Here is a 14,357-nt window from a genome sequence, read left to right on the forward strand (position 1 = left end):
AAGGCTATAAACCAATCATTTCTTCTCCAAAACATTGTCACATGAGCTGTTGGCAGACACAGCATCTAAACCGTGATGGTCTTTTGGGGAACCTTGTTGGAAATATCCCTGCTCACATCACATAATCATTTAATTGGATACTTACAATTGGCTAAGGTTATATTTGGTTTCTGTTTCACATAAGAACTTACCACAATGAAACACATTTAACTTCATGTGTGTGTGCAGCTATATAGGATTAAGGCTATCCAACACCTTTCTCTGGATTTTATGCTCTACAAATTTGAAATTTACTCTCTGATTTAATTTTAAGTTTCTCTGGAATTTGTCTGTGTGTCACCAGCTGAGAGTGACTACATACCACAGCCCTGGCTTCTCTTATTACTCCTGATTTGGTGCACAAGGCAGGTCAAAATTACAGTCATCCTAAGTCACACCAGACAGTGGCTCTCCATAAAACAAGTGTAGTCAGACATAATAGGGCAGGAATGCAGGACACCTAAAGAAAGATGAATCAAAGCCCCCATTCAGAAGGCAAAGGGAGACAGAGTGTCAAAAGCAGCTTTCAATCAATTATCACTGGCTCCATAATAACATGGGTGACCTCCTTTCATGGACCACAAGTGGCTACGGTGTCCTCCTACACTTTGGGGGGTGAGGGTTTGGGTGGATTTTATGCACAGCTGAGGTTGAGGCTGACTGGTTTGTGATAGTTCCTGCCATCAGGCAGGGCTTCCCAGGGACCCTCCCTTCACATCACCCTGCTTCCCCTTCATCGGGATTTGACACAGTTCCTACCTGTTGATTTGAACACCATTATGTTTTCCCCTTGGGATGATTTTTTTCTCTGGATGCATCACATAATGGTTAGGGTTTGATTCTCTCTCAGTGCCAGAATGGACTTTTCCTGGTTGGTCCATCTCCCATTGGAAGGAATTAATAGATGATTAGGAATCAATGTTGAAACTCATTGAGTCACACTTGAACAAGGTGGGTTTGGAGGAAGTGGCTCTCAGTGTCCCTCCACCAGGAAGTCACTGTTAAATTCAATTTTGCCTGTTCATTAGGCCTTGGCTATCTCAGCTCCAAGCTCTGGTCTTTACTATTTTAGGAAGAGTTAGACTTTTGCAGAAATTTTATGAGTACAGGTGCTCATTTAAAAAAAAATATTTAGGCCCTGAATTTATTCATTTTTATTTTTTGTTTTTTGCATTGGGATTGAACCCAGGAGAGCTTTACCACTGAGCTACATCCTCGGCTTTTTTCATTTTTATTAATTAATTACTTAGTTAAATTATTCATGTATTCAGTTTGGGTACCAAGGTTTGAACCCAGGAGAACTACACCACTGAGCTACATTCCCAGCCCAATTTTTTTTTAATTTTTTATTATGAGATAGATTCTCACTAAATTACTGAGACAGGCCTTGAATTTGAGATCCTTCTGCCTTAGCCTGCTAAGTAGATGGTGTTATGAGGAGTCCCTCCAGAAAGTACTCAGGCTGAATTTCAAATCAAAAGAGACCTCTACTTACCTGACTAGGGACTGTCACCCACCACAGAGACTCAAGCTCTGTGACAGGACAGCAGCTTCCTGGTCCATCCAAAAACAATATAAGCACAAAATCCACAACTCAGTGACTTGCTTATTGTCATGTAAGCTACCAATCATAGAAATTAAAACATAAATAAGTGGGGCCTCTGGGCTCTAGGCAGGACCAAAATTTTCCAGTCAGCAAGCCAGCACATTAGCTTTGCAGTTCAGTTGAGCACAGTCCTGGGTTCAAGTAGGTACTAGACTGTCACATCGTGAATTTGGGTGGGGGTCAACAGGGTGAGAATGTACTTCAAAGTCATGTAGACCCACAATAGCATTCAAACCCAGGATGTAGCTCTCCACAACCACCACTGCATCCTGAGTAGGGTACAATTTGTGGGGTACAAAGTACAGAACAGCAATTATTTTAAAGTAAGAAAACAGCATTCATTTCAGTTTCTCAGAAATAGCTCTTGTAACAGTTGTTCATAGGAGGCAGCAAAATGGAGTCTCAGGCCTACCAATGACAGTTCTTGCTTTATAATTGTCTTATCTCACTTTTCAAAATTTTATATCCATCAGGTATTTTATTATTAATCTGACACACTTATTGATTGTATTTATCTGTTCATACCATAGCAGATGGGATTACAAGTGTTTACCATCACACCCTTTTTAAATTACAATTTTGAAAAGATAGAGCATTTGCCTAGCATGCATGAGGACCTGGGTTTGATCCCTAGCAAGAATAAATAAAGAAATGGATAAATAAATACATAGATAGATAGATGAGAGACCTGTGTTCAAGTAAACTTGTTAGAGGTTTTATTTTCTTAATCAACTAATCTTATTTTAGTTATGTCCAGGGGAAAAAAATCCAAATGATAACTCTTGATGTTAAATATTTAGAATAGTCATGGTTAAAAATTTGTTGGGAATTTACTATAACCAGCTATTAACCAGGTGATTTGATTGGCATATATATTTAATATAGTGTCCAGAATTATGTCTGAAAACATATGAGATTTTTTATGAATTTTTGCCATTTTAAAGCAAATATTAATAAAATATTCAAATAAATAAAACTTGAAAAAGTTATGTCATATTTGACAACTCTTCCCATCATATCAAATTAGGATAATTGCCTTAACGTCTCTCTTCTAGAAATCCCTTAAGCAACTATGGAGTTCTCTGGAACATCCTAATGTTAGTTCAAGGTCAAATGACAATGTAGACTTTGATCATAGAGAAGTTAGTCAACAATCTCAAAAGTTTTAAAGCACTTAATGACACCTGGAGTCCTAGATCATTATAAAAGATAAGTCATTTAACCAGAGTGTTGAAAGACATCTAAAGCAAATACAGAATGTTATGTCCTATGAACTGATACTTCAATATTTAACAGAGATGACTCAGTTTTCCCTTTCCCAAGTAATCAGAGAATTTGATAACACCAATTTGAACCCTATAAACTTACTCTCCCCTCCTCCAGTACTGAGCATTGAACCAGGGGCACTCTACCACTAAGCTACCTGCCCAGTTCTCTTTGTTTTATTTTGAAAAATGCTTACCAAATGGCCAAGTCTGGCCTGAATCTTGCCATCCTCCTGCCTCAGGCTCCTGAAATCAGGAATTACAGGCGTGGACCACCTCACCTGGCCTAAAATGTGCTTCTTAAAGGGAAGCTGTTTGAGAGATGTTCAACTGGAACATTCCATGAGGAAGCCATTACTGTTTTTAATTGTCTTTGGAATCATTTGCCCACCAGTTTAAAAATGTGCTTGAGAAGGAACCATGATAGACTCCACTGCAGTGCAGAAGAAAGGCTCTCCTGGAGTTTCTTGGAATTTTCAGGTCCCATTCTGTGTTTTATCAATCTTTTGAGAGCCAATGATAAAAATCCTATGATATTATTTGGAAAGATAGGAGTTTAGAAGCAAATTTTTCGTAATGCTGTGGTTTTGCAGAGTCCTCCTGGAAGTCTATTATCAAACTATCAAGCTAAAGGACCTTCTCTTGCATGGTCCCCTGCCCTCCACTTTTGTGAGGATTTTGTACAAATAGTTTCATTTTGATCCTGAAATCTTTCACAGTAGCATCATCAGCTGAAACACTTTGGCCACTGAATATTCTAAGCCATTACATGGTCAGTGTTGGCTCCCTTGAGTTGTCTGAAGCTGATGGCAATCACTTGGCATGCATGAGGCTGTTGGACTGTGTGTGTGTGGGGGGGGGTGTAGGTGTGTGTGTGTGCATGTGTGTAGAACCAGAGATTATGTACCTGGGTCACTTTACTACTGAGCTATACCCCCAAAACTTAATATATTTTTATTTGAGACAGGGTCTGACTATGTTGCCCAGGCTGGCTTGGAATCTCCAATCCTCCTGCCTCGGCCTCCTGAGTTACTGGAATTTTAAGTGTGCACCTCGGTACCTGGCCATAGAGCATTTAAACCCTCAAGAGATTACATTGCACTGGGGAACAAGTGCCATAACTAAAAGGAGAATAATAGCCTCAGACTCAAAATTCCTCTGGGTGAATGTTATACCAATATGGAGACCCTCAAATAACTCTCAGACCACACATTGCCATTCCAATTAAGCCTTTATTGCTGGTCAGCAGCAGACACTCTACTCTCTAAAAGCGAGATGGTCAGAGTAGCACACCACCTTCAGTGATGCCTCATATTTAAGCCAAAACACCACAAAAGGGAGATTTGGGGGTCTAGCCAATGTAAAAAAGCACATTGAATATGAAAAGAAGAGCAGTGTACTACAATTTTATTGTTGATGTTTTTATATTAACCAAGTTTTAGACTCTGTAATGTGGAACAATACTCTAAAATAACAGTTGCTGTTTCACCAGAGATGTCCAAACCTTCATTTGTCCAGTTAGTAGCTCTAGAGAATAAAACTTAACAGACACAATGTAATTAATATTTTAAGAACTGTTTGTCATTTTAATATGTAAATAAAACTTTGATTTATATCAGCACATTAATATTTGCTCTTAGGGAATAACCTTGAGTACTTTTAACCATTTGTGTTACATATATAAACAACTCAGTTATAAAGAAACATTTTAATATTTAACCTTTATTTATAGATGTTTATATTCCTTACTTAGACACTATTGTTTACTTAGATGAATTATAATTATATTTTACCACACAAAGACTTTCTTACCTGGAAACATGTTTTATACTAGATATATTTTTATATTTAGAACCTTTTGATAATTTTTAATTCATGGATTCTTCTTTTTGTTTATACCTTAAAATAACCTTTATCAATTTCTGAATTTAGATAAATTAATTCATTTTAATAAGAGGAAATATATTTACAGTACTCTAATTGAAATGCAGTTGAAACCTCTTGACATTTTGTATACAGAATTATACCCGCTGGGGACTTTTAACTTTTAGTAACCTTGTTTTTGTGATAATGTAAAGTAATTTTAAATTTTTAAATTTACCAATATATGAAATAACCAACAGTTCTTAAATATTTTACCTTATGGAATTTGAGAAGTTAAGATTACTTGATATTATATTTAACAGTTGACATTTAAACTTTGTAAACAAATCAGATGTCTCTAACAAGCACATCCATGATTAATTTCATATATGTCAGATCTAATTTACATTTTTTTAAAAAAAGGTAAAAGACAAATGCATTGAATAGCATTTGTAATTTTTTCCCATTGAAGAAAAATCCTAGAGACAATGGATATTAGACACTTTATAGACACTAACATTTTATTAATAACTGTTTGACCACCTAGAAACAAATCTGTGCATTGTAACTTTAAGACATTTTTACTTTTATTTATTTACCCAATTTCAATTGAATATTTTAAATAATATGAGCAAAAGATATTAATATCCATTTTTAAATCTTAATTTATGAGATCATATGTCAATTTTTAGTACCAAATATATGTAGACACTGAGAAACTGATGTGACTCCATTTTTGAGAATAAATAACAGCAGCTTCTACCTCAAGGCTTATCCAAGGAAGAGGGCTTGACCCTTGTCCTTGGAAAAACCCACAGAGCACTCCTAGGAACATACTCATCTGCTGAGTTGTTTATCTAAAATTAACAGGAGAGATCTGAGGCACCAGGTGTCATTACTCAGTTAGGCTAGGTGAGGACCCATAGCAACCCCCTAGCAACCACCCATCAGTATTTTCCCAGACAGGGAAAATACTCAGGATGCCAGATGACCCCCCCCAGTAGTTTATGGTGGTTGATAACATGTTGGGAAAACATGTAGTTCAGCACATACGCCCCTCATGGCTTAAAACAATCAGTTCAAAGGAATCCTGCAAACCCACTTTTCTGTTCAAATGTGGCTCAATGGGCTTCAACAAATATTCCTACTTGTCCTTTAATTACCTCCAGTGGGGACAGAACCAAGAAGGACAAGTCCAACGTGGCACTGAGATCCAATCAATCCACAGAAAAGAATGGTTGATCCCTGATGCTTCAGGAGAAAAGATCTTCATCAGAACTGGGATATATAAGATGGTGTCCAAATCAACAGGCAGTGACTTGTGTCAAATCCTGATGAAGGGGAGCCAGAGGGCCATGAGGGGAAGGTCCCTGGGCAGCACTGGCTGGCAGCATGACTATCACACGTGAGTCAGCCAAAACCTCAGCTGTGCATAAAATCTACCCCAACCTGTACCCCCATGTTTTCTAGGAGGACACCTGGCCAGTCGCTGCTGTTGTCCTTGAACTGAGGCCACCCTTGGTACTGATACTGTGGAGCCAGTGATAATTGATTCAAAGCTGCCTTTGACATCCTGTCTCCCTTTGCCTCCTGGATGGGGCTCTGACTCATCTTTCTTTGGGTGTCCTGCATTCCTGCCCTATTATGTCTGACTACCCTTGTTCTTTGGAGAGCCACTGTCTGTTGTGACTTAGGTTGACAGTAACATCTAGCTGCCTCCTGCACCAAGTCAAGGGTGGTAAGAGAAGGCAGGGCTGTGGAGAGAATTCACCCTTTCAGCTGGCTACACACAGACAAATGGCAGAGAAATTTAGAATTCAGTTGAGAGACTAGATTTCAATTGTTGTGGAGCCTAAAAAGCAATGAGGTCTCTGAAATAGCCTTCACTGCACACAAAGGAGATTAAATGTGGGTCATTTGTGGTAAGTCATTATGTGAAACAGAAACCAAAGATCATCTCATCCAACTGTAAGTATCCAACTGTGATGTGAGAAGAAGTATTTTCCAACAAGATACCCAAGAAGACCATCACGGTTTAGATGCTGTCTCCCAACAGTTCACCTGTGAGACAATGGTTTTGGAGGAGACATGATTGGTTTATAGCCTTAACCTTGTCAGTAAGTTAATTCCCAATGGGATTACTGAGTGACAACAAGGGGCAAGTGTGGTGTGCCTTGAGGAAGCTGATCATTGGTGGTGTGAATATGGTGTGTATATTTTGTATCTGGCTAGGGGCCATCTCTCTCCTTCTCTGTTCTCTAATAATGTGAGCACCTTCTCTCTGCCACAATTTCCCACCATAATGGTCAGCCTCACCTTGAAGGTGAGGGCCCAAGGAATGGAATCTGCTGTGGTGCATTGTGACCTCTAAAACCATGAGTCCCCAGATAAACTTTTTCTCCTGTGTATTTGTTGGGGTTGGGTGTTGTAGTGACAGCGTGAAAATGCTGACTAACACAAAGACAGAACAACAAAGCAGAAATGCAATTCTGTAACTGCAGCCAATCAAACCATTCCTTCTAAATCTTCCCTGTAAGTCCTCCCCTCACATGGCTCACCATCCAAACACTCCCTCTCTTTCCGTCTCTCCTTCCTCAATTCCTGAATTACTTTATACTCAGGCTCTTCAAGTGTTCTTTTGCCTGTGAACTTCTCACAACCTAAAGAGCCTTGGAAACTGCCTAGAGCAAAGCTGGCTGGGAGATGTGCCCTCAGGTCCCTGATTCTGCAGGAAGACTCTCCAGTGGGTGGCCTCCCTGATTTCAGTAACACCTGCTGTCCAACCCTGTGTCTTTCTCTCCCATTCCCAAGTTGCCCACAGTTTCCACCCTGGGTGGGTTTCAGACTTTTCCAAGTCTGATGGGGCACTATGGCCCATGCCTATAATCACAGCAACTCTTGAGATTGAGGCATGAGGATGGCAAATTTGAGCCAGCCACAGCAACTTAGTGAGGACCCAAGCATTTTAGTGAGACCCTATCTCCAAATAAAAGCAAAAAACAAAAAGAGCAGGGGATGTGATTCAGTGTAGAGCACCAATGGGTTCAATCCCAGTACAGACAGTCAAACAGGAGAAGTTTTGCCCTAAGTCTGGAAGACTGATTCCACCCTCCTTGTCTGCTCTTCCTCTCCCAGATTTGCTGCAAGGTAACTCGAAACTTGTGTGACTGTAGTAAATATGGTTTCCATTCTGTGGTCTTCGTGGATGACACTACTGTCTTCAAAAAGCTGTTTTTACTATGGAATTTTCAGAAAAGAAAAATTCAAATAATTTTGATATGGCCAAAGACCCCTTTGAAAGATATTTTCAGGTGTTGTTTTTCCTTAGGGACTTGGTGCTTTTCTCTCTCACGGGAGAAACAGGAGGGTCACATATGGACAAATTTGAGTCCATGGTGTGGAGTGCTGGAAGGACACATCCCTGACTGTCACATTCTCCTGGATTCTGCGCACTTTCATGAGATCGGATTCAATCAATCAATCTGGAGGAAGACAATCTGATTAGGATTAAGTGGGTGGAAACTGGAGAACCTGATCAGATACTGCTTTCTGATTGGATGCCAGCCAATCAGATGGAGGTGGGGGTGTGGTCAGAGAGGTCCATAAAAGCTTCTGTGGAGCCAGAAGAGAAACACAAGAGTCCTGGAGCCCAAGGAGAACCAGCCTGGCCTGCTGAGGCTCCGAGAACCCTGCACACCTGGACAGATCCCGTAAGTCCCTCACCGCCCTGAGCACCACCCCGTTCCCCCCTCACCTGTGTGGATTCAGGAACAATTTTGTTCTTGTCTTTTCTCATTAACCAATTTAGAACGTAGATTTTGCCTCTCAGTGTAGTTTTACCTTGATCCTGAACACTAGGATTTCCACTTTGGTTTATGTCACTTTCAGTTTTCTATCTTTCTTTCTTTGGTACTGGCTATTGAACCAAGGGGCACTCAAACACTGGGCCACATCCCCAGCCCTGTTTTGTGCTTTATTTAGAGACAGGGTCTCACTGAGTTGCTTAGTGCCTGCTCTTGCTGAGGCTGAATTTGATCCCATTATCCCTCTGTCTCAGTCTCAGGAGACCCTGGGATTATAGGCTTGTGCACACACGCCCCGTACTTTTTCTTTTTCTCAATTGTTGGTTTTTTTTAAGTTTATATGGACAATATAATTTATTTATTTATTCATTTATTTATTTGGTGGCATGGTGTTTGAACCAGGGCCTTGTGCATGTGAGGCAAGCACTCTATCAACAGAGGTATGTCCCCAGCCCAACATTTAATAATTTTTACGTGCTGCTGAGGATCAAGCCCAGTGCCTCACATGTCCTAGGAAAGTGCTCTTCCACTGAGCTCCAGGCAAAGCCAATTTAAAATTACTTAACCAAGGAAGTGGATTGCAATCCTATTTATTCTAATTGATTGGAATTCTATTTTCTGATAATAAAAATATTTATTTTGTGTGCCATTAAAATTATACTGTTTTGCTGGGTGTGGTGGCACATGCCTGTAATTCCAACACCTCCAGAGTTTGAGGAGGCCAGAGAATTAGAGTTCAAAGCCAGCCACAGCAGCACGAGGTGATAACATATCAGTGAGGCCCTGTCTCCAGCTAAAATGCAATATGGCTGTGGGCAGTGATTTACTGGTTGAGTGTCCTGAATTCAATTGCCAATATCGTCTAATACAAAATTATACTTTATAGCTTATTTAGTTTTGTAATTTTATAGTTTGTTTAAAAAAACTAAACAAAAAGCTTCAAACTACCTCATGCAACAGTTCACAGGCTCTGTTCTGATCTGTTTGTTCTCTTCAATCCCCCCTAAGGTGACAGAATCTCACATGTGTAACAGACATCCTTGAGACTCTCTTGTAATTTCCAAGTGTTTTATAATATGGGCACATGCTTTATAATTGCTTATTTAACTTTCTGAAATTAAAAATAACATCACCCATGTGAGGGCAACTCTTTCTGAGCCACAATAGTTATTGAAACAGAGGATCCTACTGCATTAAGTAACATGACACTCCAATTTTCATTTAATAAGGACAAAATAATAAGCAAAGCTTTCCCCTATTAAGGTTGGGGTGAGTTTTAGACTCCCCAGTACCCCCCTTCCCAGTGGCTGGCAATGGATGGGATAGTGGCCTTTTCCCTGGACCATTTTCCAGGATCCTTCTTCTTTCAGACTCCCCAAGATGAGCATCCAGTCCCCACCCACGCTGCTGGAGCTAGCAGGGCGCAGCCTGCTGAGTGACAAGTCCAGGGCCATCCTGGATCTGGAGGACCTGCCCATAGAGCTCTTCCCACCACTCTTTGTGGAGGCCTTCAGCAGGGGACACACTGAGGTCCTGAAGAAAATGGTGCAGGCCTGGCCCTTTACCTACCTGCCTCTGGGGGCCCTGATGAGGAAGCCACAGCTTGAGATGATCCGAGTGGCCCTGGAAGGCCTGGACATGCTGCTTGCCCAGCAGGATCGCTCCAGGTGAGGGGGACCCAGGTGGCCTGGAAGGGAGCACCCTCAGTGCCAGGAAAGGGTTGGGTATAGGCAGGAGAGTGGGTGCTGAAGTGTGCTCCACAGGCTTCCTGTGCTGCCAGCAAGGAGGGGTGGAGAGGCCTTGGCCATGCTGAGCCCCATCTAGGAAAGGCTTCCAGTTTTGGAGGTGCTTGTGGCAGCTGTGCTGACCCCTGATTGAGGCTGTACCTGCCCCTGCCTCAGACTGTACAAGTGGGGGTATCAGGCTGGATTGGAGGGAAGTGGGAGGAGAAAAGTGAGACAGAAGGAAGAGGTGGAACAGGGAGCAGCAGCTGAGAGGGGAAGGAAGGGGCCTCAGGGCTGAGACTCTGCTGTGGTCCCCGCAGGAGGTGGAAACTGCAGGTGCTGGATTTGCGGAGGGTTCCATGGAACTTCTGGAGGACGTGATCTGGAGCCGTGGTTGATGCCTGCTCCCCAGAGGACATTAAGAAGAATCAAGCATTGAAACTTGGTCCAGAAATGGCAGCTAAGCCACCCTTGAAGATATTCATAGACTTGTGCCTCACAGAAGGGCCCATGGATGAATTCCTGACTCTTTTGTTCCTGTGGGTCACACAGAGAATTGACGGCCTGCAACTGTGTTGCAATAGGCTGAGGATCTTTGGGAAACCCACCAGCCACACCAGGAAGGTCCTGAGACTGTTGCAGTGGGACTCTGTCAAAAAGGTGGAAGTACAGTGCACCTGGGCGCCCTCCACCTTGGCTGCTTATGCTCCTTTTTTGGGCCAGATGAGGAACTTGTGGAAGCTGCTTGTCTCCCAGGTCCACATGCCTGCCCACACCTCCCCAGAGGAGCAGGAGTAGCTGCTCGCCAAGCTCTCCTCGCAGTTCCTCAGGATGGACTGCCTGCGGAAGTTCTGTGTGAAGGCTGTGGTCCTCCTTGAGGGCTACCTGGAGCAGGTGCTGGGGTGAGTAAGGGGGGTGACCATCCTCTACAGATCAGTTACAGGAAATCTGAAAGGGCACCTACTGTGTGCCAGCCACTGACACTCTCATGGTGAATAAGACATTGGAAGGTAAATAACCCCTCATCTGTTCCTATTGTATCCTGAAGCTCCATCTTCTAACCTGTGTTAGAGCAAAGGGCTAAACCAGGGTCCATGATCTGGGAGGTGCCACCATGCTGGGAAAACAGCTGATGGGGACCGGATTTAGTGAGCTTGGTTGAGGTTCCTTTCCTGAGACGACTGTCTAGCAACAGATGTGCAAAGCTGGGTAGAGTAGAGGGCAGTGAAGGAGGGGAAGTCCCTACACCTGTACCCCCAACAGGGAAGCTCAGTGCTCTCCAGCTGGAAGCACAGAGACCCACCTCTAATGCTCATGTAAGGAAGGTTGTTCTGAGCTCCAGGTAGTGATTGTGCAGTCCAGGGTGAGGAGCAGGGATGGAGGCCTTGCTGTGGGTGGAAGGTGTGAACTCTGCGAAGATTAAATCCAGTAGGTTTTGTCACATCTTGCCTGGATTTGTCCTTCCTATGTGACTCCCCTTGACCTACTCTGATCAGAGATGTGGCTTTCTGCTTGTTATTGAGGATTGGAGTCTTAGAGATGGTGGGTCCACCTGGTCACAAAAGTGGTGGAAAGAGGCTCAGACCCCATTTCAATGGGGTGACCTGAATGGGAAGATTCTGCAAAATGTCAACCATGTTTAGATAGCCATGGTGACATTGGGTTCGGGTCAATTCATTTTCTCCCTCAGAACTAACTGCCTTGTTTCTCCTTAGGCACCTGAAGACCCCCCTGGAGACTCTCTCAATAACCAACTGCCCGCTCTCACACTCTGACTGGAATTATCTCTCCTGCTGCCCAAACACCAGCCAGCTCAGACACCTGGATCTGAGGTACATCACACTGACCAATTTCAGTCCGGTGCCCCTCCAAATTCTTCTGGAGACTGTTGCAGCCACCCTGAAGAGCCTGGACTTGGAAGCCTGTGAGATGACAGACTCCCAGCTCCAAGCCATCCTGCCTGCCCTGAGCCGCTGCTCCAAGCTCAGGATCTTGTGCCTTTTCGGGAACCGCATCTCCATGTCAGTCTTGAGGGACCTGCTGCTTCACACTGCCAGGCTGAGTCAGTTGAGCATAGAACTATACCCTGCCCCTCTGGAGAGCTATGATGCCCAGGGTGCCATCTACCCAGGGAGATGTTCCCAACTCTGTGCTGAGCTCACAGCAATACTGAAGGACTTTAGGCAGCCAAACGTCATTATTTTCCGTACTGTCTCATTTCCTCAATGTGGCCACATGTTCCTCTACAACCAGGGCCTCATTCACTGTTCCTGTCCAACAGCTGCCTAGATGGGTGTGCATAAAAAGGTGTCTTCTTGGCAACTGGAGGTATAACCAGGATGTAGTATGATTGTGAAGGAAACTCAGAGCCCAGCATTTCAGACACTGCTTGAAATGTGGATTGGGAAAGGAAACTGAAGCAGGGGACACATTGGAAGGAACCCCTTGAAGATTGGACTCTCTGTATAGAGTCATATGTGTCTGTATAGGATCATTACTAGGGACCTGGGTTTCTAGAATGGGACTTAGGCTTCATGCACATATGAAGAAGCTATTTTGTTTCATGGATGGTCCATAAATAAATAGTCAGAAATGAACGAAATCTCAAGGTTAGTCTTCTCATGTCCTGTGTGATGGATTTTCCTGGATTTCTAATTTAAACCTTGGGATTCTCCAGGTGCTTATGGAGAAAGATGGCCCTGGATTCTTGGTGATCAATGAGGTTCAGTCCCGGGAACTCAAGGTATCAAACTGAAATTTTGTCATTATGTGTGGTGGCTACTCTGTGGTTTAAGGCATACAGGTGCCCACAGCAGGCCTGGAACATTCTAAGTGGTCAGTGAAATTGGAAGAAAACCATTCTTCAGGGGACTTCAGTGCCATCTAGACACTCATCACTGGCCCTTCCTTGTGGATCTCTGTGTAGAACCAGAAGCCTTGGGTCCTGGGCTTTGGCTGCACCAGCAACAGGCCAGAGCCTCTGGGCCTCACCAAAACTTGCCTGCCATTCTGCTGGGTAGTCTTTCCTCAATTAACCTAGCAATGTGTACCAATAAAGGTATCCAGATTACCTTTCAGCAAAATAGTAGAATCATTTATGTAGATGACACTTGCAAACATTCCTAACTCAAACTGAATAAATTACAACCTCTGGTGAGGTGGGGGCTGCTCATGACTAATGGATCTTCCTTGAACACTTCCAGTCTCTCCCTACCCAGAGACACAAGATGACCTCTTTAATCAGCAGATTCTGAGAGGATGAGTAAGGATAGGGTAGCTCTGGGGAAATGTGTGACCCTGACTTGCTGCCTGGTGTGAGACCGACCATGATCCCCCAAGTGACGGCTCCTGCTGAGGACTCACAATGGTGGGGTTGTGCAGTGACCTTAGCCTTAGCTGCCCATCTGAGGAGAAGGAAGTCACCAAATTTTTATTTGAAGTTTCTTAAAGCTGCCTGTGTATGGGTTTTAATTTGAACCTAAAGTCTTCTCCACACATAGTGAATGGGAACCTAATTTGATGTGTAAGCAGACTGCAGCTCCATCTAGCAACAGGTAGCAGAGTCCCAGCCAAGCACAGCCAGCCCATCTGACCCCCACACAGCGATCTTGGTGCTTCACCACTATTTATGGCACTTGCTTTCCTAGGGCTCTAAGTCTATCTTGCACGTGGCGCAGGTGGAAAGTTCAACAGCATTCATTCTGCACTGCTGCTGGATTTAGGATCAAATAAAGGCAAGGAAGATCTTCAGTATGAGATTTGTCATCATTTGTTCTTTTAAGAATCTTAATGACCAAAAAGGGACTTGAAGATATTCTGGTGTGTCTAGACTCTTTGAATTGTATAAGGATTGCGAGGTCCATGTGTCCTCACACAGCTCTGGGGATAAAGCACCCAGATTCCTCTTTGAGCTCCTCATCTTTTGACTCTAGATTCATGTGTGCTGTGAGAGAGCACATGACTGTAGGATGTCATGAAAAATAGGACCGGGTGTTTAAGGGTGGCTGTGTCAGAAGGAGACTGGGTTCTACTCCCTGGAGTGCTACTAAAAGGTGCA

General features: G+C 43.2%; 1 protein-coding gene across 1 annotated transcript; it reads left to right on the forward strand.

The window, feature by feature from the left end:
* The first annotated feature begins 9,956 nt into the window (after positions 1-9,956).
* LOC110597300 (PRAME family member 12) lies at positions 9,957-12,589 on the forward strand. The gene is made up of 4 exons (XM_078027783.1): positions 9,957-10,243; positions 10,621-10,677; positions 10,885-11,094; positions 12,016-12,589. Exons 1-4 carry the CDS (start codon positions 9,957-9,959, stop codon positions 12,587-12,589), a joined length of 1,128 nt encoding a protein of 375 aa, XP_077883909.1.
* The last annotated feature ends 1,768 nt before the right edge of the window (positions 12,590-14,357 follow it).

This window comes from Ictidomys tridecemlineatus, chromosome 11 (genome assembly GCF_052094955.1).
Source record: "Ictidomys tridecemlineatus isolate mIctTri1 chromosome 11, mIctTri1.hap1, whole genome shotgun sequence".
Taxonomy (NCBI): Eukaryota; Metazoa; Chordata; class Mammalia; order Rodentia; family Sciuridae; genus Ictidomys; species Ictidomys tridecemlineatus.